This window comes from Danio rerio, chromosome 23, assembly GCF_049306965.1.
Source record: "Danio rerio strain Tuebingen ecotype United States chromosome 23, GRCz12tu, whole genome shotgun sequence".
NCBI classification, from domain to species: domain Eukaryota; kingdom Metazoa; phylum Chordata; class Actinopteri; order Cypriniformes; family Danionidae; genus Danio; species Danio rerio.
This window is the reverse complement of record NC_133198.1, coordinates 9383097-9407500: the sequence shown is the minus strand read 5'-3', so window position 1 is coordinate 9407500 and position 24404 is coordinate 9383097. Positions and strand designations below refer to the sequence as shown.

Sequence of the window (24404 nt, the reverse complement as noted above, 5' to 3'; positions counted from 1 at the left end):
GAATGATTGCTTAATGAGCATTAGCAAGTGAGTTTCATAGTGTCACGTTACAATTAGTTTTATCTCACGTGACTTTTAGGGCTGAACACTAAGGATTTACCCAATTGTTCTCTGACTACACCAAACTAATTATTTCCTTACCACAATTTTTAAATATTGTGTCAAAACAAGCAAAAACTTTTTGTTTCAACAATGTTCTTAAAAAAAAGCAACAAATGACAATTAAACTTAATTTATATATATAAATAAATAAATAACACATTTTTCTTTGTTTACCCCAAAAAGATCTGATCCTGATCCGCCCTAAAAATTGTGTAGCAGTATGCGATTTAAAAGGGTAACTACTAGTATATAATAGCAACAAAAGACAGACTACTACAGGGCCGAAGTGGGACTCATTTTCAGCCCAGGAGTTTCAAGCCAGACCAGCCCACCTCAGTTCACAACTGTCTATATTAAAATAAGGTCATTTCCAATTCAGTTTCTAGTGACACTATCACGTCTTTTTCAAGAAAACAGCTGCTTTAGAAATTCAAATGTTCAAAAGCCCTAACAGTATTATATGTCTTAACAATAAAAATTACAAAAACAAAAAAAAAAAAAAAAAAACAAAAAAAATAATATTAATTTTTTAGGTGAGATTCGAACACGGGTCGGACGGCGTAGTAATGCAACGTGTTTACTACTGGTGCATTATAGCGCTAATGCAGCAAGAATAAAAAAAAGTATTGGACTGTGACCTGCAAGACACAGCATTACTTTCTGTTGATGGCTTAATCTTTTTCTCCCCTTTTTAGATTTCTGATCAAGTTATGTCAGATTTATTAATGTAGTTAATCATCTGATTTTCATTGAGCAGGTGTATTATTCATTAATATTAATTATTTGAATTCGCTGTTTGGGGTCGAATTATGATAGTTAACGTTACATCATTAACGTTAGTTAACCTGCAGGCTGCATTTTGCTCACGAGGCTGCGAGAAAATAAATAAGAAGAGCGGCGCTGCAGCAAATTAATGAATAAAAAAAGTGAAGCTATGGTCAAATAAATAAATAAATGAAAAAAGTGCGACTGCTGAGAGTGCAAGCAGCTAGGGACACCGGCCCTCACGGCCAAAAAAAACGGACCGGCCCAAAGGGAATTCTCCCGGTGCTCCCGATTAGCCAATCCGGGCCTGGACTCCTAATAGTTTGGTTTAAAACAAGCATGGCATGAACGTGACAATCAAAAATAATGGCTGATTGATGTTTAAAGGAACCTATTAAATGTAAAGTATGCATACTTTACATTAACTTTCCATATATGCACAGGCCCAATTGAGGTAACTTAAACAAAAGTTAACTAAATTCTTATAAGTATCTTGACTGACTCTTTTTTTTTTCCTCAATATTAAAAAATTATTAAACAAGCTCAGAGTCTGCTAGGGGACACTTTTAGCTAAACAGAAATCATTAAATAGGTATAGATAGCTAATGAATCAAAGAAACACTGACCTTCATCGTTTCTTTGCCTACTTTCATTCAAAATTTGGGTCGGGTGTAATAGTACACTCCTTTTTTTAGGACTACACCACTGATTTGAACGCATATTGACAAATTATCATACATTATAATTCTAATCTTTAGTGACTAGCCAGCACTGGTAATTTAAAAATGATTTCAACTAGCTAAAGTGGCTAGTGAGAGCGTCTGTCTAACCCACCACAGCTGAAATCTAGCCAAATTTGGCGGGTATTAATGTCAAGCTCTGCAAACAACACATATAAACTGCAAATAAAGCAACCACTTTGAGGTTTCAAATGAAAATAACATATCAGACAACAGGTGGATTAATGTTAAATCAGAGAATGTATGTAAAAAAATCATCTGTATTTTTATCGATTGTTATAATAAAATTACTTTATAATTTAAATTATTATAGTTTTATTGTTGACAATGAAGGACTATTTTTAAATTAATATGAGGATCACAGTGCATATCCCTAAAATATGGCTGATGAGATTTTTGATATATAGTTACAGTGAATGACATTTAGTAAGTGTTTTCCGTAAACGGATAGCAAAATATTTGATGGCCATGAATTAAATAAACAGGACCATTTAAAATGTCCAGAAAAAAATAAACTTGAGGCAGAATTAACTCTCATCCTTTTCATAATCAAAAACATATTTTCCTCTTCTAAAGGAGCTTTTTTTTTTATCTATATGCAGTTATTCTCTGATGTTATGGTTAAGTACATCTAGTGTACTTCATTTGGGATTTATGTATTTACATATTTATTATTCTTGTTTTGTTAATTGAGTTCATGAACAAGGGCTCAGGGGATGGGATTAACCTGTACAAAACTACAATACAATACTGTTTACCTCTATTAATATTGAACTTTAATCATATGAAAGATTAAAAAAAGATTAAAAATAATAATAATACTAAAGGAGTTTGTAAAAATATATAAGTGTGTATTTAAAGACAAGTTATGCTTTAAGTTCTTTAAAGACAGAGCCCAAACTCACTTGTGAACGGGATCACTGCCATACTTCATCAGGAGCCGGATGGCAGTGGGTGCCGTGTAGAACTTTGAGACATGATATTTATCAACAATCTCCCACATTCGGCTCACATCTGGGTACGTTGGAAGACCCTCAAACTAGAGACAGAATATTACAAGTTTGTATTCATATACAACAACAAGTGCCAATGTAAATGAGTCAATATACTTTTAATTACACAATAAAAGTGACATCACAGGGCATTATGCAAAAATCTGACACAAATAATGCTTATCAGGGTGTTCCCCTTACCAACACACTGGTCGCCCCATTGGCCAAGGGCCCATACGTGATGTATGAGTGGCCGGTGATCCAGCCGATGTCAGCGGTGCACCAGTAAACATCGTCAGAGTGATAATCAAACACCATCTTGAAGGTGGAGGCGGTGTAGAGCATGTATCCACTCACTGTGTGCAATACACCCTAGAGGAGTGACAGAGCATGAGGACCAAATAACAGATATAAATGAAAAGCAAACATTGCACAGTTCAAGGGGAATCTGTATTGGAATGATGATGTTTAACAGAGCACTGATTTTTTCAGTGTTTCCTATAATATTTTTTTTCTTCTGGAGAAAGTCTTATTTGTTTTATTCCTGCTAGAATAAAAGCAGTTTAGAGTTTTTAAAAACCATTTTAGGGCAAAATTATTAGACCTCTTAAGCAATATTTTTTTTTTTTCTCGACTGTCTACAGAACAAATGATTGTTATACAGTTGAAGTCGGAATTATTAGCCCCCTTTTGATGTTTTTTTTTTTTTTTTGTAATATTTTCTAAATTATGCTTAACAGAGCAAGGAAATTTTCACAGTATGTCTGATAATATTTTTCCTTCTGGAGAAAGTCTTACTTGTTTTATTTCGACTAGAATAAAAGCAGTTTTTAATTTTTTAAAAGCTATTTTAAGGACAAAATTATTAGCCTCTTTAAGCTATATATTTTTCCGATAGTCTACAGAACAAACCATCGTTATACAATAACTTGCCAAATTACCCTAACCTGCCTAGTTAATCCAATTAACCTAGTTAAGCCTTAAAACTTAAAAATATCTAGTTAAATATTATTTACTGTCATCATGGCAAAGATAAAATAAATCAGTTATTAGAAATGAGTTATTAAAACTATTATGTTTAGAAATGTGTTGAAAAAAATCCTCTGTCCTTTAAACAGAAATTAGGGAAAAAATAAACGGAGGCTAATAATTCAAGGGGGCTAATAATTCTGACTTCAACTGTACAATGATTTGCCTAATTAGCCCAACTTGCCTACTTAACCTATTTACATCTTTAATGATGAAATTACCCGAATCTGCTGCTTCAAACAAATCATCCACCCACACCTAAAATTTTCTCATAGTTAACATTTGAAGTGGATCCTCATCTTTTCTCAAAGTTGGCCCAATACTATAAAACACCCATACTTGCCTTGAGACAGTTGCTTTTAAACTAACACTTATATATAAAATAAAGTCCGGTTTTGCCCAGATTAGCCAACATTGTCTTGATAAAGTGAACATCCAAATAGTTCATTAATTAACATTATGTAAAATAAAATATTTTATTCCAAGGTCTGTCGAAAATCTTTATTCTGGAATAAAGAATTCCATAGCTGGAAGGTGTGCAATACAATAGTTTAATGCAAAGGTAGTTCCAGTCAGTTTTCTACAGCTCAAAATAAACATGCTTCCCTTAAACATTAGCAGTAACAATAGCAATTCCTTGTTTTATTTGTGAATTTTCGATAACAGACATGTGCGTCACCAAAGACCAAATGTGAATAAACCAACGTGAAAATATGTACAAAATATTTGCAAAGAGGTAGCTACATGATATACGAGTTATTAGTGTGGCCATATGGAATCTGCAGACGTTTTTTGCTATTTCTGCGAAGAATTTTGGTAAAAATCTGCGGATTTCTGCGAAATTATTTTGGGAGTATTATAACTAAAACCTTAATATGTGAAAAAAAAAAGAAATACCTTTTTAGCTTTTATTCAATCTTTAAAATGCAAATCAAATTAAATCCACTTTATTTGGTAAACAAAGCAATTCTCTTATAATATATCTACTAAAAGACTGCATAGTACATAAATCAGATAAACATTTTCATATTAGTCAATTGTATTACTGTAATTAATTTAAAAATTAATCAAATATAGTTTTACACACATTTACTCAAGTAAACAAACAGAATTAATGATGGGCTAAAAATCTGCGGATATCTGTGGAATTCTGCATGCGCAGATTCCATGTGGGCCAAGTTATTAGATATGCCCGTGTCATTTACTCACATGTACACAGTCTCTCTTGCATGAGCTATCTCTCAGCTTGTGTCTGCTGATTTAATACAGGGACTAGGAAGTCTAGCACATCAAAACTGACACAAATTCAGTCGAATATTCTACTGCAAAGAGCAAAACTAATTTTAAAGGCTCTATAACGTAGCAAATGTCCAAGGAATAAGGTATAATCAATGGCTTGCGGTTTGTAAGATTTTAAATGCACAATTCAGAGGCAAAGAACCACCAGATGCAGTTCACCATGAGGCCTGTTGGATTTTCTCTTTCTTAATTAAAATGGAGCAAAACACCAATAAGATTTATCAATGAATAATGAACTTCATTACGAATCTGATACCCAAATATTGATAAAATGCTTAAATATAAGAGGGGGAAAAAGACCGTAAAACCGATTATCGGTTAATCTCTACTTGACACAAGTGTGGTGTGTGGTGCATTTTTTGCAGTCATCCAAGCTTCTTAGTGATTATTTCCTTATCTGAAGTCGCATGGAAATTGGTGATGTACGCATGGTGGTGGCTTATACCGTGTGAGAGGAACCTACGGTTCACAGGCTCTCCATTATTTTATAAACATGCCAAAAAGTTCTAGAGCAGTAAGCTTGGAATCGTGTGGTTGAACGAACTTCATCTGAAGGTGACCAATCAGGAGGACAAACTTACTGAACAGTATGACGTGTTGTTACATGTTACATGACAGTTGTCAGAATTCAGTGTACAGCAAACTAGGCTCTATAATTCACACAGAGAGACTCTAAAAGCAATGTTATTCTCTGTGAAATGTCATGAAATTGCTTTAGAATTAGCTAGGTCAAAAGTAAATGACAAAAAAAAAAGAAGTTATTTTGGGGTGAACTAACCCTTCATGTTTTAAAGGGCCATGAAACCCCCTCGTTTCAGCAGGGTGTTTTCACACCTCTACTTTGGAAAAAGTCAGAAAAGTGGGTGTGTCCAGCTCGGTTTAGGGGGGAGTGTCGGAGGAACTAAAGTGGGAGGGTATGGGAGTGTCTATTTGGGCACGCGCGAGTTTCAGAGTCAAAATACACACATAGGATAATGTGATGGTGTTTAACCTACATGGACATCTGTAGTCGAATTATTTGGCAAATTATTAAATGTTGGACTTTAACTGCAGTTTGGCTCTTTGATTCAGGGAATTTATTCATGCCCCTCGCGACAAAAAAGATATTTGATTCGAGGATCTGCTCTAAGCGTGTATTTTTCATGCAATGTTTGACACCGCACGGCGAATGAGAGAAAAAAACCCTCAGCATCTCCCGGAAACTTAGATGCACACGGCAGGTAGCGCCAGAAAGCCGCATGTTATTCCGGTCACAAAATGCGATAAAAACCCTACACGAGGTTATAGTTTGGTTGTGGTGCTAACATGTTTACACTCGTGCAATAGTTAACTTAGTTCGATACGAACAAACTGAATAAACACAGAGCACTGGTCGCTCACTTACCAAATCTGTAGAGACAGGACAATCACCAGCAACTAGAGCCGCGTCTTTATTAAGAGAAGACTACAAGCGAATCCAGATCTCAGCGTTTGCAGATGAGAGCAGCTCTCAGGTAAACAATAATCCTCCTTAGACACGTAAGTTATTGTTGTCGAGCGTCGCGTACACTGTTAATCCACATGTGACTCCAGATGAGCTCTCACAGAGAGAAAATGAAAACAAAACGGCAGCAAACTATAAAAGCAACACTTCACGCTTGTTTGCCAACACAACGTGGCGTCTCTGTCGTGTAAACACGGTGACACTAATGAATATTAATGAAGTTGCACAATAGAGCGCGCTGATTGGTTTGAACCAAGCCTTACTCATGCATTAATGCATCACACTGTAAGACGTAATAAGACACACTCTGGCACAGACGCCCAGTCTGCACGCTGGAATACACGCTATTATGTCATGACCGTGACGCAGCTTCAAAAATTCGTTTCAAACCGGAAGTACGAATTTGCTTGAAATAACGCAAAAACAACCAATTTACACTTTTTAGTGAAATATAGGTGTCCTAATAGTGTTTTTAGCAGTGTGGGACACATATACGACTGTCAACAGCTCAAAAAATTTGTTTTGGTGTTTCGTGACCCTTTAAAACAATGAATGTTTCTATACAATACTCTTTCCTGTTCTTTGTTTTAAAGACATTAGAGCTGTTATTGCCTGGAGTAAGCACCTTAGGTTTTCCAGTAGAGCCGCTGGTGTAGAGGATGAAGAGCGGGTCTTCTGAATCACACCAGACAGGCTCACACTCCTCCGATGCTCCACCAATCAGAGAGTGCCAACACATATCGACCTCTGGATTCCACGGCACCTGCACCAATCACAGCACAGACAGCGTTCAGATTACATTAGCTTCAGTAAATGGCGTTTGCTCTTGCTGGTGTCACTTTGGAAAACAAAAGAAAAAAAACTAGAAGCTTGTGTTATCAATTCACCCTGAGAAGACAGTAAATGAAAATAATGCTGGTTTGAAAAACAAATAATAATAATGCTGCTTTCAAATCAAGGGAAGTTTGTAAATTGTAAAGTCTGCTCAAGCGTTTTATTGTTGTTGTTGTTTTTTAACCCTTGTGCACTGTACCTTTTTGTTATGTTTGAGATGAAAACATCCACTGAATTAAACTGCTGTAAAAACACATTAGATAAATGTTTTTTATCTACATAAACAAAGCGTAGTTTGGTAATCCATCATATGGTAATGCTTTCTGTTTTTTTTATTTTTTATATCATGACGCAACAATCTATATAAAGCAATTGCAGTTCCTCATTTACAAGCATTTTTTTTCAAAGCAAGCTTCAAAAACAGGAATCACACACATAACCTGGTACATTATATTTTAGTAGTTTATTCAGGTTTTAATTTGATTAAAAATGCCATATCTATCTATCTATCTATCTATCTATCTATCTATCTATCTATCTATCTATCTATCTATCTATCTATCTATCTATCTATCTATCTATCTATCTATCTATCTATCTATCTATCTATCTATCTATCTATCTATCTATCTATCTATAGAATTAATAAGTTTAAATTATTTTTATAAATCACCAATGCCAACTAAACTGTCACTTTGGCTTAGTGATGTAATGCTATAAAAAATTAAATATTTTCTCAGAGGATCAACCAAAACATTTTTCAAAACATGGGACCCTCTAATAATTTATTTTGAGACTAATGTACCCCTTCAACCATAAATTCCCAACCTTACCCCTGCCAACCCCCCACTCCCAAACCTTTATATATAAAAGTCGCATTGGAAATCAATGATGCTCACAGGGTCGTGGCTCGTACAGTGAAAAAGGAACTTACGGCTCACAAACTTCCCATCATTTTTTCAAAATAATTTTTTTGTTATGTTTAGTAGTTATTTTCTTATTAGTTCCAGTTTTTTGTATTGTGAGCACATCCCAATTGTTCATTATTGCTATTATGTTAAGTAAAAGTCTTTTAATTAAAACACAATGGCTCGTACAGCGTAAAACGAACTTACGGTTCACAAGCTTAGCTAACCATCATTTTTTTTCAGCATTATTTTTGTTATTTATATTAGTTATTTACTGATTAGTTTCATTTTTTTATATTTCATTACTTCAAATTCATTTTTACTTTAGTTTTCTAGCTTATTTTAGCTAATTTATAACTCAATTGACATTATTTTTAATAACTTAATTTTTCTCTTTATTTTTGCATATGCCATATCTTTTAGAATACATAGAATATGTAATTCAGTGCTGATGCATTAGAACATTCAGACAACATCGCATATAAAAACTATTTTTACTACTTTAAATCTTGATTTTTCTTTTTAAATATGTATTTTCCAAAAAGTAAATAAAAAATTGTTTTTAAATGTCCTAGTCAATACGTGGCACAAACATTTCTCTGTAAATTAGAGTTTTAATTTCCTTCATAATGGAAGGTCATTGTGGATCCAACATTAATTTCTCTCAAATACAAACATTTATTAATGACTTGAAAGCAGCAAGAGATGAAATGAAAAGAATTGTTTGCCAATAATGCATGTTATACATTATTTACAAGTTCATGTTGGCTTGTACTTTGATCGAACATATTCAATTCATTCAGTTCAGTCACCAAACTGAATGCAGCACAGAAGCCTGCCTGCTTTAGGCGTTTCAGAACTGAAAGAGAAAGCATCTAAAAAGATCAGGAGTGGTTAATAAAACAAAAAACACAAGACAAAGAGAGACATAAACACAACATTCAAGTCTAAAGATCTACTTTTCATGCAGTTTGGAGACTGAGGGAAAACTATATGAGAGCTTGGAGTTCATTTAAAGGGACAGCGCATATAAAAAATATTTAAATTTACTCCCTCAAGTGATTCCTAGAGTTTCTTTCTGTTGAAAACAAACAAAGATATTTTGAAGAAAACCGGTAACCATTGACTTCCACAGTACAAACACTACGGGAGTCAATGGTTACAAATTTATTACATTTTCCAAAATATCTTCTTTCGTGTTTAAAAGGAGGAAGAAACTCAAAGATTTAAAACAAGCAAATGGTGAGCAAATGATGACAGAATGTTCATTTTTAGTGAACTATCCCTTTAAGTGATGAAAGCATTAACACAGGGCTCATAGGAAAGAGTTAGTGTCTGACTACACAGAGAGAATGGTCAAATCAATTAGTCTGAACCTAAAAGGTTTCTACTAAACAGGAGAGAACTATTACAGTCTAGTCACTACTGTAATAAAACAGCTTCCCAGATACATTTGTGATGAAATCGTGCTCTACTGCAGTGTTTTCCAACCCTGTTTCTGAAGGCAAATCAACAGTACACATTTTTAACGTCTTCCTAAATAAACCCACTTGAATAAACTCATCAGAACATTAGTAAAAGACTCCAGAAATGAATGAGTCAGAAAAGGGAGACATCCAAAATATGTACTGTTGGTGTACCTCCTGGAACTGGGTTGGGGAAACACTGCTCCAGTGGAGCAATGAAGTTAATGCAAGGAAATCGTTTAGAAAATGGTCACAAGGAAACACTAGTCATTTAATAGAGAGGTTACTGTTGAGGGGGGAGAAAAAAAAAAAAAAAAAAAAAAAAAAAAAAAAAAAAAAAAAACGTTTTTAGTGCTAGATCATATATCAGAATTGGTAACTAGATTATATAGAAACACTTCATATTAACCATCAATAAACATTATGATGCTGAACAGATCAGTTGTTGATATTTTACATATTTGAATGTAGTGAAGTATTAGATAACTATTCAGCATTTTACAGTTATTGAAAGTTTTTTGGAAGTGTTACTAAAATCAGTCCTACAAAATGAAAGCCTGTTTCCCCCTTGGAGTAAAGCAATGCTAATAAAAACTGCAACTTTAAGAAATATTAAAACAATACTCATTTAAAAGTGTGTGATTACTAGCATTTTACCTCATAAAAAACACATTTATTAAAAAAAAAAAAGATTAATAAATCAATCAGGTGAAAGAAAAAAAAGATTTTACTTATATTTCTATTTTGAAATAAATTGTTCTTTTGAACTTTGTATTCATTAATAAACAAAATGCATAATGTTTCATGATGCTGTTGTTTTTACATATTTTTTATTAAAAGTCTTGATTAGAAAAAAAATAATAATAATAAAATAATAATAAAAAAATAATAATAAAACATCTAACCCCAAACACTGAATTGTTGTCTGTAAAGTTGCAAAAAACCAATGTCACAGTTAAAAAGATATACAGTTGAAGTCAGAATTATTAGACCCTCTGTTTATTTTTTCCCCAATTTCTGTTAAACAGAGAGATTTTTTTCAACCCATTTCTAAACATAATAATTTTAATAACTCATTTCTAACCAATTTATTTTATCTTTGCCATGATGACAGTAAATAATATTTTATTATATTTTTTCCAAGACACTTCCATACAGCTTAACATTTTATGGCTTAACTAGGTTAATTAGGTTAACTAGGCATGTTGTGGTAATTAGGCAAGTTATTGTATAATGATGGTTTATTCTGTAGACTATCAAAAACAATTTAGCTTAAAGAGCCTAATAATTTTGTTCTTAAAATGGTGTTTATAAAATTAAAAACTGCTTTTATTTTAGTCAAAATAAAACAAATAAGACTCTTCAGAAGGAAAAATATTATCAGACATGCTGTGAAAATTTCCTTGCCCTGTTAAACATAACTTGGGAAATATTTAAAAAAGAAAGACAAATTTTAAGGGGGGCTAATAATTCTGACTTCAACTGTATACCAAGTCATGTGAAGTTGTGGAATTTTGACAATATTGTGAGTTATTGTCACAATTAGAAGTCATAATGTCCAATTGTGATACACAGTTACAATTGGGAGATAAAAACTTGTTAATTTTTGTTACTCAGTGGAGAAAGCAGGCTTCCATAATAAACTGACATCCCAGGCACTCTACAGTCAGAATTAACACTCATAAGACGGCACACTGGATTATTTTCATGAATAAAATCCTTAACTTTTCAACTTAAAGTCATAATGAAGGTCCATGTAGGATTTTTCATTTACGAATTGCTTTCAATAGCCAACATGTGAACAACTTGTAACGTAACTCAAAAAGATAAAAAATAAATAAATAAATAAATAAATAAAAGAGACCCTGGCCAACTTTCTAGATTGTGTCTAAAAGCCTTCAGTTTGATTTACATGTAAAGGACTTTGTGAAATCACATAAAAAATGCCATTTTGTACTTTATTCAAACTATATATGATCAGATCCTTTCTTAACTGCTGATTTCTCACCACTACCAAATTACATGCATCTATTTTATTATTATGAGAAAAGCGCACGTGTGCAAAACACGACTTCGCAGCCACTTTTAACAACAAGGCAAATTACATCATGTTGTCTCTAAATATTAAGTTTTATGTTTATTAAGAACAATTTGTCTAGAAAATGAAACTTAAAAACTCCTGCTATACTGTTTCCTAATCCTGATTCATACAATCTTAAATTATTCAGACTAATTGTTGTATTTTTGTGTCCGTTTGCTATAATAAGTTAAATCAACATTTACATGAAACTTATTTTCTGAATTTCTTGTAATTTCAGTGATAATATACATTCTGTCCCAATGATCTGATCAACGCTGTTACATCGGTTGTAAAACATATTTATTATTAACCATTATAATTAAAAGGAATTATAACCTTTAAAGTGGGTGGCGCGATTTCGCAATGGGTAGCGCTGTTCTTCGGGTGCTCCAGTTTCGCCCACAAGACCACCAAAGACACGCAAATTGTCAGTAGTGTATAAGTGTGAATGGGAGAGTATGGGTGTTTGTAGTGATTGGTTGCAGCTGGAAGGGCTTTCGCTGCATAAAACATATGCTAAATAAGTTGGCAGTTCATTCCGCTTTGGCAACCCCAGATAAATAAAGGGACTAAGCCGAAAAAAAATAAATGAAAGAATAATATTTAAAGCACTGTCAGAGAAAGCTTGGGACTTGCTAAAAATGTGTCACTTCCTCTAGCGCGAAAATCTGGAAGATATTGAGGCATGTCACAATTCTTCTTTCATACACACAAAATGTCAACTTTGAAAAGATGAACAATAATTTAAACAGCAGTTAGTAGCAGAATCAAATGCGTCCTATCAAACTGAAGCAATCTGCACCATTTTACATTAATAAAAGGTTCAGTTTAGAATAAAGTATTGATTTGCTGTATATCATTCTAGCTTAAAATGGAATGCATCACAATTCTGGAGGAGTTGTGTACACTATTGCAAGTTGCTTACTTTAGTTTCCATAATTGGCCACCAATGTTCTTTTACAGACCCTTTGAATACATCATCTGTGGTCTGCTGTTAATTACACCATTTCTAGCAAATCAGTTCATCATATTTTTAATACTAAAATTCCATGACTTTTCCATGATTTTTCCAAGACTTTCAAGTAAATCCCCCCCAAAAAAACAATGTTTCATGCAATGTCTACACATGCATGGTAAAAGAAAAACAATGCATGTTCAAATTTAATGCAGCATATCGTAAAACAGGCAGCATTTAGTTTCAATTTATATTTAAATCTATGTAAAATTGATTTGGATAATGCTTACACCGCACTAATAATGTGAGAGTATGTGATTGACCAAGAACAGAACAGAAGTCAAGACAACTAACCCAAGGTTTCCGCTGCATTCATTTTTCCATGGCGAGGCGCCACACCAAAATTCATCCCACCACGGCTACATCACAGCATCTTATTCAAAACAGTTGTTGTTTTTTTAAGAGCAGGTTATAAAATCGCACCAAAACGTATTAAAAGGTAAGTGAAATATAACAGCACAAACTTTTCTGTAACCGTTGTAGTGCTGTACGGTATTTGTTTTACTCTTTACAGTGACATGCTGGATGACTGACTGACATGTGCGTAATGCGTGAGGCCAGCAAATAAGATGTATGGCTTTCAGTTAGGATGAACAGTTTCAATGATTATACTTTATAGACGAATTATCATGTTTGTAAACATACAGGATGCACACGCAGCTAGGTGGTCGAAAAAAAAACATGAGCGCAAGCATTTACAGCCAGTGAATGACATCCGATGCGGTACAGAGTTTGTTGTTGTCTTAGAAATAAGATATATTGATTACATATTATATATGTTATTTACATAATGCTTTCAGCGAACTATAAGTGATAAGCGTAGTGATTCAGCAAAATTAACGTTAAAGTGAGCGGCGTTCATCTGACAGGTTCATTTGCGATAGCAGTCTCCCAATGAATATTGGATAAGATGAAATGACCAAGCATCCAGCCCCAAATATACAATCTCATTGAAGCTCCAAGTGATTTTACTAGAGAGAAGTTAAAGCCCTACAAGTCTTTGGATGCCAACATTTTTATTCTGTGTGGTCATGTGCATGAATAATGTTCCATGATTACCAGATTCAACAATATGTAGTGCTAAAAACTGAGGATCTGCCTAGTACTACACCTGTACGGCAAGGTATGTGAACGTACACAGAGGTAAAATTGGTTTTATATTCGCACATTCCTTAATAATATAATTTCATGAAAGTATTACTTTCTAACTCTAAATAGCGAAATCAAATTAGCAGCCAATGACTATCAAAGTACAACATGTTCAGTCAAATAAACAGTGGTAATGTTGTTTTCAAGTCACACTTGCAGGTTATTACAGAACGAAAATGAGTAATGTCTATGATTCAGCATAGCATGAACTTACCTGATATAACATAAGAACTGCAGAGTCCCGCATTTCTAATTAGGTCGTCACTTCATTCAGCTCAATTTTAGCCAAAGACGTCTGCAGTTGAATTTGGCATCCTTCCGCACTAAACAACATGTTTACTATTGCAGCTGGTAATTTTTTTTACCATATACGGGGACCCGTGTGACAGCATGTGTGATGTAGGTTGGTAATTCGTCTATAGATAAAGGTCTATGGTTCTTTGTACAACAAACTTTATCTTGCTGGAGTTTATAGCCGTTTCACTTTACTTCAGGAAGCATTAATGCCGTTCTGTAGGTCTATTAAAGACATTCATAAATACTCCAAGCAAATCTAATAAATGCTGGAGACATACTTGTTAACGAACTAAATTGTACTTCAGCAGCGGTTATTTAGGAGTGCACAAGAAAATCTGCGCTTGAGCTGATATGAGGGCGTGCATGAAGTTTTGTACACGAACAAGGAAAATCGGCACGCAAGCAAAGAGATTTGCATGCTCATATTACATAAATGCGATCCCGACTTGTGATACTGTGCTCACAACATTTGTCATTGAAATATTGCCATATCGTAGTTGGTAGATCTGTGTAAAAGGCCTGCCACCACAGATGGAAAAACTCCTATGGGAAACAATGTAACCTATATTCAAGAATGCAGATATTTGTTTTTCATGACTTTTTCAAACCTTTGTGGGTTTTTCTGCTTTGCCAAAACTTTTCAAGGTCTAGAAAATGCAATGTCAAAAATCCATGACCTTTCCAGGTTTTTCATGACCGTATGAACCCTGCTAGTAACTGCTCAGCTTGTGTTTAAAATAGTATTAACGGTTTTTAAAAATTCAATTGTTTACTTTTACAAAATGTGTTGGATGTTTGTCATGCACTGGGAAAGCTAGAAGTTGTTAATAAGCCAGAATGTGCCTTTAATTAATAGCTTAAATGCCAAGTCTGATGAGTGCGTAAATAGTGAATTGCATTTGCAAAAGCAAACACAGAGAGTGACACACATACACACACAACAGTGTAAAAAACAGAGTTGTGTGAAAAAGTGAGGGTTGTGCTAAAGTTTTCAAACCATCCCCAAGAGAACGAGAAAGAGAGCAGACAAACTGGTGTTAATCAGAAAAACAAAAACACAAAGGAGACATGAAATACCTGTGGAGGGGGACGGACCTTCCTTACTCTTTCTTTCTGTTTCTCCTGCTAAAGGGGGTTAATGGAGAGGTTACTCACACTGAAAGAGGAGAAGGACACAGAAATGGACTCACACTGAAGGGGGAATAAATGGCAAAGATCTCTTGGATTAAGGTCACATTGACAACATTAAAATTAAAATGGGTCAGCCTGCATTAATGAATGTCACACATAATACGTTGAAAGTTTCAAAGGTCTTCAGCACAACAGCTCAAGAGAAATCATGCCAGACCTTTATGGATTTACAACAGTAATGCAAAGCCTTTGTTAAATAACCAGAGATATCTTTAAAGTATGGGACGATGAAAGAGACTAAACACTGCAGAAGATGCACAGGACAAGTGTTAACATTAAAAGATTAGAATGAAAGGGATAATGCATTTCGTCTGAACTGCTCCACTGAACTCTCCACCGATTCAGGTGTTGTAGTATTGTGCGTGAAACACTACGAATTTCATAAGCAAAGAGTGAGGCTTCTTATTAACTTTTATTACAAAGTCAACAAAAAGATGTTTAACCTTCAGAATGGTGTCAAAATTGTGACCTAGTGGTTACTGCCTGTGTTTATGAGAGAGTTCTGAAGCTGATAATTCAATCTTTTCATGTAATCACGGTTTACTATTACATTAGGAGTAGTTATTGAGAATATTAATATTTTAGTCAAATTAAAAATATATTTTTTGTGTTTTTAACAATTAAATGTAACTAATCGCTTATAAAAATGTAGTTTATATAATATATGTACATGCACTATGTATTTTATATATATATATATATATATATATATATACACACACACACACACACACACACACACACACACACACACACACACACACACACACACACACACACACACACACACACACACACACACACACACACACACAAAATATTTACATACAAATGACTTATGTATAATATAATTTATATCTAAAATGAATAAACATTTATTATATACGCATACAAATGTATGTATGTATGCATGCATATATACATATACACACACGCGTGCATCATAAATCCACACAGTACACAGAAAATTATGTAAATGCAAACTTTCATTTTGAATGTCATTAGACAAGATTAATCATTTATCATCGCTAACATATTTTTAATCATTCTTTAAAATACTATGAACATTTTGGCTTCTATATAAAATACTGGTGTGTTTTTATAAATGTTTTAATTTACATTTTTAAAAGTAAACTATTTTTTTTTTCATTTTACTTATAATTTTTGGAGGACCATGCAACACTGATTACTGAAAAAAAAAAAAACGACTGTAGAAAATGCAGCTTTAACACCACAGGAACAAATTATATTTAAATACATTTCAATGAAATTTTTTTTAAAGCATTAGTAGGAAACTGCAATTTTAAATGTATTATTTTATTATTATTTGATTTTTTATTTTAACTGCTAAAAATGAAAACAAGTTCGTCTTGTTTAAAACCATTGTTGTAACAAATAATATAAACACATTTATTGCTGATATTGAGATTCATTGATAAAAGACTTCCTGTGCTTGAGACTAACATAAGCTCGAGACCTGATGGATAAATTTACAAACACCTGTAGCAATGTGGAGATGTCCATAAGTGTAAGAAACCAATTCAGACAAAAAAGCAAAAACGTGAGGTCTGTTAGCTGTTCGGCCGTGGTGCAGAGCTTCAGCTTTTACCTGTAGGTCGGGACAGGCTCGTTTTGCTGGGGGCGACAGTGAGCCGGAAGATGCCTCATCCTCCTTGGTGAGGTGTTTCAGCATTATACATTTCTCCACTGGGAAAGACCTTACAGTCAAAGACATTTGAGAAGATGATTGAACATAATTTTGGGTGTCCATTAATTCAACAAAATGCTATACAAGAACCCTTTTATTCAGCAAGACTGCTTGAAATTGTTTGAAAAAGACAGCAAAGGCATTTATGATGTCTTAAAGGGGACCTATTTTGTAAAAAAAATCAATCAGGGTTTAAGCAAAGCAGTGTAGTAACAGTGTGTGAATATAGCCAGCGTCTACTGGTAAAAATTATTTCTGTTTTTTATAATCAAGTTTGAGAGAAACAGTTTGCGGAAACACATTAGATATGTTCGACTTCATACATCGATGTGCAGACGAATAGGAATCTGTCTTAAAGCGATACAAGCCGGTTAGAAATTTTGTCCGTATTGATGCTGCACTGACACTACATGACTGTCACATGTGGCATCAAAGTACCGCGACAGTTCTCCGAGATCAGCCGGTGCAGCATCTGAAGAGCAACTTCAGGAGCTGCGATGATGACACAGATATTAGACGATTGGCTGGATTCACCGCATGACAACAACCCTGTGTGTTTCAGGTTTATTATTAGACAACTTCCATCTCACAAATTTCCAAACAATTAACTTTTTATGCTTTTATGTCATCTCTATCTTGTACATACCATGCTTATTAAAATACTACAAATATTTTACGCAGTAATTATCGTTTTTATTTAATAATTTGTTTATAAAGGCTAGATTGCTTGCATAGGCTTATTTTCGACTTTTTCATACAGACTATTTACTGTATTTAGCTCCATAAACACTTTTAATTATTTATATTTTTAATGAATAAATGTCAACTCATACAAGTCTTAGACTTGGATGACAATAGTCATCATTGATCATGCCACCCCATAACGGTTTTCTAACAAATGTAGTTAGATATTTATTTATAATAATATACAAACTGATTATAAAGAAATTTAAAAATAACATTAATTTATCTTGCTTTTTTCAGTGAAGTTTCTACGGAAAGTGTAGCTATATAGGCTGTATAAATCTTTTGTATAAAGCACATTATTGGAAAGTTTTGTATCCATTAATGTAAACCAAGTATTACCAGTCATTCAACATCTAATAGTCTGAAGCTGCGGTCACACTTGACTTTTCTCCCCATAGACTTCCATTCATACGCACACGAATGCGTCAGACCGGAAACGCAGGGTCATGCTTTAAGTTTTGCAGTTCGCTGCGGTGCAAAGTTTAAGCTTGGTAAACTCTGACCTGCAAAATCGCATCACTTGACTGCGTGAGACCAATCGAGGATCAAAACATGACCTCTCTGGACAGAAATTTGAAGCAATCCCTCGCTTTTTTAATGTCTAATAATCTTGTTTATTCCCACCCCTTTTCGCAGTGCCGTACAACAGAATTTCGCACGCACAAACTCTAGTGTGACCGCAGCTTAAGAGTGATGTTTAAACTTTTATATTTTGTGCTTATTGCTTTATGTTTAATAGGCCTATGATAGCATATTTATTTCTTTTTCATGTGCCCTCTCCTTTTTCTCTTATTTCTCTCATTAGACCTTTGTTATGGGCTATTTAAATTAAATGAACAATTCCCATATTGTTGAAAATTAACTATAGTTTGTAGAGACTGTTTTCTGTTTTATTTGTACTGTAACACTTTTGTTGTTGTTGCAATCATATAAACAAACAAACAAACAAACAAATAAATAAATGATAAAGCCATGTGATTGGTCATCATGACTGCAGTAAACTACAATGCCCGAAGTGTCCGACCTGACTGCTCTTATTCAACTCTGCCCCCGCTTGGCTAATCTCATTGATTGCAGCCGCGGTTCAAGTCAAACACACCTTTTGATTGACATTCTTCCTTTGTACATGTCATCAGAGGGGGAAACCCCCGCCCATTTATGATCGCTCCCTTATTAGCATAAACAACCCTGAGTGTGAGGCAGTCACTATGCTGCCTATACTGATGACAACTGTAGCTCCGCCCTCATTTGAAAATCTCATTTGAATTTAAAGTGACAGTCACAAAAATGGCACTAAAAGGGGCCGGTTCCAGAGTTAGAAACATTATTTGTGGGGTATAATGAGCTGACACTTCACATACATTCTCTGGGGGCATTAGAGACTAGGCATAATAGGTCCCCTTTAAAATATTTCTGTTTTAAACTAGAGTAGCGGCTGGTAAAAATTTCATCTCTACATCACAGAAATAAAAATTGAACTAAACAAACATTTATAAAGGGTGACTTTAAAATGTAATAACATATGCTAATCTAATCTAAAATATTTTACTGTGTGACTAAAGGCCTTAGCAAGAAAGCAATGAAAATAATTTTACTCTAGTATTTCTTCCTCAACAAAATATGCACGAAATATATATTTTTATTTTATCTTCTAACAAGGTTATACGTTACAATTGCTCCACATTTGTCAATCTAAATGAATAAATTGGCCACTGTGTATGTACATGATAAACATTGCATGAACACTCATTTTTCCTAGTCAATTAGTCATTATCATACTTGTCTCTGCATTTCTTGAGAGCCTCATCAGCTATAAGCTTCAGGTTTATCAGTTTATCACCACGGTAAAAGCCATCTGAGGAAAAGAAAGAGAGAAACACACAATGAAACAACTTTTATTCACTTTCCGAAAGGACAAGACAGTATATTTATATTAGGCTGATAACAAATGACGGTCTTATCACGGCTGAAATGTGTATTTTATGGTTATGGTTCACTCCCAAGCCCCTAATAAGCTCATGAACCTTGTGTTAATCTCAGTTTCTCAGTAATCTCAGTTAATACAGCCTCAAAGACTTTGGCTCTACCTACACTTCTAGTATCTGGGATTTTTTGCCACAGAATAAAAAAGTGTAAGCAAATGCCTTCTTTTATTTGATAATATTGACTTATTGCTTGTATTTCTCATAATAAAGGTGCATTCACATGAATCGTCATTGGTGCAGATCTGGTGAGCAACAAACAAACAAACATGCAATCTATGGTATGGTTAATTTCAGTAAGGGTAATGTTCGTTATGATCCAACATTTAGAAAATTCTTGTGCATTGAGTTACAGTTTTTCTCAGTCCCTTTGGTGCATTTCTCACAACACTATTTACATTTGCACAAGAGGTCATGCATTTCTCAAAACAATTAGTCATTTGTGCACATCCTAGTAGCAGTTTCTCATTATTTCCAACAAATTGCAAATGCTTTTGGACATGCATCAATTGCTTTCATACAACTCTCTGCTGTTTTTAACATTATCATTTGCTTATGTCATGTCAGTCAAAATTAACTAAACTTATAAATGCTGAATAGTCATTCCATATAAAACGAATAGTCCTCATTGCATTACTTGAGTCTTTACATAAAAAATGAACTAGTTGTCAAAATCTGTCAAGCAAATTTTATAAAACAAATTTAAATCTTTATTTTCCTGAAAATGTCTTTAAAGTTGAACAATTTGATGAATGATTTACAGACCTGTGTGTGTTGTAGGCTCAGTTACAATATGTACTGCAATATTGTGTACAGTTGTGCTCAAAGGAAGTTTATGTTTGTTGTAAATAAGGGTGTGTTTATTATTTTGCACAATGCTGTGAATAAATTAGGATTGTAAAGAGCAAATGCAGTAAAAATGTGAAACATACATATTCAGTGTCTTGTACTCAGACACCTCACTAAATGCAGTGATGTCTAACTTTACTGTAGTTTTCAAAAGGCTGTGCAAATAGTATTTAGTGCTGTCTTGAGCCTTTTCAGGCAGTGTCACCAAAATCTGACTTTTTGCATTGAAAAAAAATGTACAGAGTAAACTGACATAATGAAAACATGACAAAGCCATTTGACTGTCTTCTTCATAAACAATGGTGTCAGGACTTTTCATTTTGATGACATTGACACTTTGATTGACATGAATACTTGTTTTGGAGGAATGAACTATCCATTTTGAGCATGTGACGCGCTTTTGCAGGTTATCAGCTAGGTTTTGCAGTTGCTACTAATTGTTTTGAGAAATGCATTAACTGTTGTGCAGAAATGCACTGGTGTTGTGAGAAACGCACCAAAGCGACTGAGAAAAAATGTATTAGGATCCTATAGTTTGGTGCACCAGTTTATCAACAGCACTCTAACTACACCCTGCAGTAGCTCTGATACAAGTTTTACTTACGGATAAACCAAAAAAGGGTGTTGCTGTGTTTGGCTGTTCCATGTTTGCCTGGGGCAACTAGTCTACCGTTATAACTGAAAAGTATAATAGGTCGTTTATAATTGTTTCAAATCAGCTATTATAAGACATGCTGAACAGCTTTTATAGACTTCCAAAAGTTTTTGCTAATAAAAGGGGGAAGCGGAAGAAAAGGCGGCATGTAATAAACAATAATTCAATACATCCATGTGTAAAACCTTTTTTGAACGTGATAATTCGTTTAACAGCACCAAAAAAGATTCTTTTCAGGCCTAGCTATGTGTATTATATGTTAATGTGTTAAATAAAAATCAGATGCAAGCACTACCACACTGTCACCAGAACCATGTGATTGAAAACAACCTATACACATTTCACGACCATATTGCTTTATTTGCGCCCATCTATGAAATAAATTACTTGTTTGAGAATTGTGAACGATATGTGAGCAGCCCCTCAGTGCTAAAGCGACGGTTTGTCAGTGGTGTTTTTTTGTACAACACACCTTACGGTTGCACGACAAACAACAGGAAACAGGAGCGCAATCATTACTGTTCAATAAAAACAGACTGTACAGATGTGTGGTTTAGTTGACAATTTCTGGTTCCAGTGCAAAACAGGTGATGAGAAAGTGAACTGTGCCAAATAAAAAAAAAACAATAATAATAATAATAATAGTCATATTAATAATAATAATAAAAGCAAGATGTACAGGTAAGTGCCAAAAGATTTAAATATCTACAAGAGTTAACACTTAGCTGATGATCTATCAAAAGAACTCCCCGGCTGCGGTAGCTAAGGGAACACATGAGAAAAGGGGCTAGACAAGTGCTTGATTGTTATGCATGATGTATATCTTTGGATGCTGGGAGAAAATCTGAGAACCCGGGGAAAACCCACGCAGACACAGGGACAATATACAAACTCGTCACAGAAACGCCTACTGGCCAGGCGGGACCGACTGTGTTCTTGCTGTGGGGCTCGGAGTGCGGACCACTGGGCCGCTGTGCCGCCCGATCAATGGAAAAGGAGGAGAATTGTAGAGGAAGGGGGGGTTTCTTTGAAACGAAGATAAAGTGGACTGAAAACTGTGGTTATTTAAAATAGCTTAGGGCTCATATGATTAAAAAATAATGACTAGCTAATATGAGCCCGGCCGTGATAAATCATAAGCACGTGATCCTCTCGAAATTAGTTCATAAATAAACCTCAAAGTATATTGAATATTAAAAAAAATATTAAAAGTCTATTTTTTATATTTTACACATTTGTTCTGAAAAAGTGAAACTTGTGTGTTATATTAGTTCACTGCACACAAAGTGAAATATGTCAAGTCTTTATTTGTTTCAATTAAAGATTATGGATTAAAGATGACAAAACTCAAAACCAGTTTTTCACAAAATTAGAATATAATGACAAAGTTCAACATTGTAGGCTCTCTGTGTCTCAATCTAGTCCACTAATTAATGCTAAGCCTTGAAATTGTCTCAGTCTGGCTTGGTAGGCTTGAGAATCATGGGGAAGACTGCTTGACTTGACAGTTGTGCAGAAGACCATTATTGGCACCCTCGATAAGGAAAAGTCTTCAAGGGAATTGCAAAAGAAGATGACTGCTCACAGGGAGCAGTATCTAAGTATATTAATAGAGTGTTAAGAGGAAGGGAAAAAATGTGGCCAGAAAAGGTGCAGTCTTGAGAGGATTGTCACGCAAGGGTGACTGAGGCTAATTTCAGAGCATCAAGAACCACTTGATGCAACTTGGGCTACCATAAAGCCTGGTTTATACTCGACACATCCGCTTGTTCGCTTGAGTAAGCACGGCATATGTGACGTCATCACGATGTTTGCGGAGGTTCGATTTGGGTGCGCACGACATAATTTCGGCTGGTGGAGCGCAAAAAATTTTTGAGACTGGAGCTAACAGTTTGCACGGCGCTAGGTTTCATTTGAGTCGAACAATGAAACATTTTGAAGAGATTTTGTCTGAAACAGGCACGACTATACAGACACCTTGAGATCCGTCCATGCGTGATCATAGGGATAACCAGATGGACAATAATTCTTGGCTAAAAAAATCAACAGCTGTGGGAAAGGAAGCAAGTTTTTGTAAAAGTTAGGAAAAACCTAATGGATAAGTTTGTTAAATCCAAAAAAGATTATTTAATTACAGAAATAGGTTTTTTCTCCATTCATTTTGAATTTAACGTAATTTGATAGCTACAAAACTATAATTAAGGAGCTATTTATTTGATAACTGAAAAAGAATATTTGACCCTATCAGTTTGCAACATTCTGATGCCCTGTGTTTTAGACTTTATTTGTGATAATGGCTTATTCTTCATATAATAAAAAAGATATTTGTAGAGCAACCCATGTTCTGTTGTCATTACAGTTTATTAAAATAATAATAGGTAGAAATGTCCAAAATATGAACAAAAGCAAGTGAAGCGTCAAAGTTTGATTTAAAAAAAATCTGAAATGGTTATGAAAATCTTTATAATCAATAAAATTATTTATAAAAATAATTAGTTTAAAAATCTTGGTTGATATTAAAGATATGACGAAGTTCTGGAAACTTCCTACTTCTCTGTTTATCCTTCAGATTAACCAGCTTGATCTCATGAGGAAACAAAAGTATTTTACATTTTTACAGTTTAGTGGTCAATTCAGAGTTCAGTATGATTTTAAAAAGGAGGCGTGGCACCCAACCCCACTCCTAACTGTCATTGGGTGATGAGCAAATCCTACTAAATTGTACGAATTAGACCGTACAAATTCATACGAACTAGCCACTAAATCAAAAAGTTACCAATTGCCTTGAGATTGTGTTGCACATCAACTGTGTCAAAGGCTGATCACCTCCATGCCATGCCTCCTTGTAATTAGCAAGGACTGGACATAATACAGTACATTAACACACTTTTCAGAAGGCCAACATGTGTTTTAAATTCTTTTTTTTTTGGTCACATGAAATATTCTAATTTTGCTAAATACTAGTTTTTTTTATCTTTAATTCATAATTATTAAAATTGAAACAAATGAAGGCTTGACATATTTTACTTTGTCTGTAGTGAATAAATAGAACACACAAGCTACACTTTTTGAAACAAATTATTGAACATGTTGATATATATAAAAAAATGGGC

General features: G+C 34.2%; 1 protein-coding gene across 4 annotated transcripts in view; it reads right to left on the bottom strand.

Moving 5' to 3' along the window:
* acss2 (acyl-CoA synthetase short chain family member 2) overlaps window positions 1–24404 on the bottom strand; it is a 58968-nt gene that overhangs the window by 13950 nt on the left and 20614 nt on the right. For 2 of the 4 annotated variants that reach the window (NM_001328353.1, XM_073938307.1), the window contains exons 6-11: window positions 19585–19660; window positions 16960–17068; window positions 15237–15284; window positions 7036–7173; window positions 2801–2971; window positions 2513–2646 (exon numbers count right to left, since the gene is read on the bottom strand). In NM_001328353.1, the coding sequence (NP_001315282.1) occupies window positions 2513–2646; window positions 2801–2971; window positions 7036–7173; window positions 15237–15284; window positions 16960–17068; window positions 19585–19660 (676 nt within the window). The remainder of the gene's footprint in view (window positions 1–2512; window positions 2647–2800; window positions 2972–7035; window positions 7174–15236; window positions 15285–16959; window positions 17069–19584; window positions 19661–24404) is intronic. The other 2 variants (XM_073938308.1, XM_005161953.5) reach the window with 1 other exon arrangement.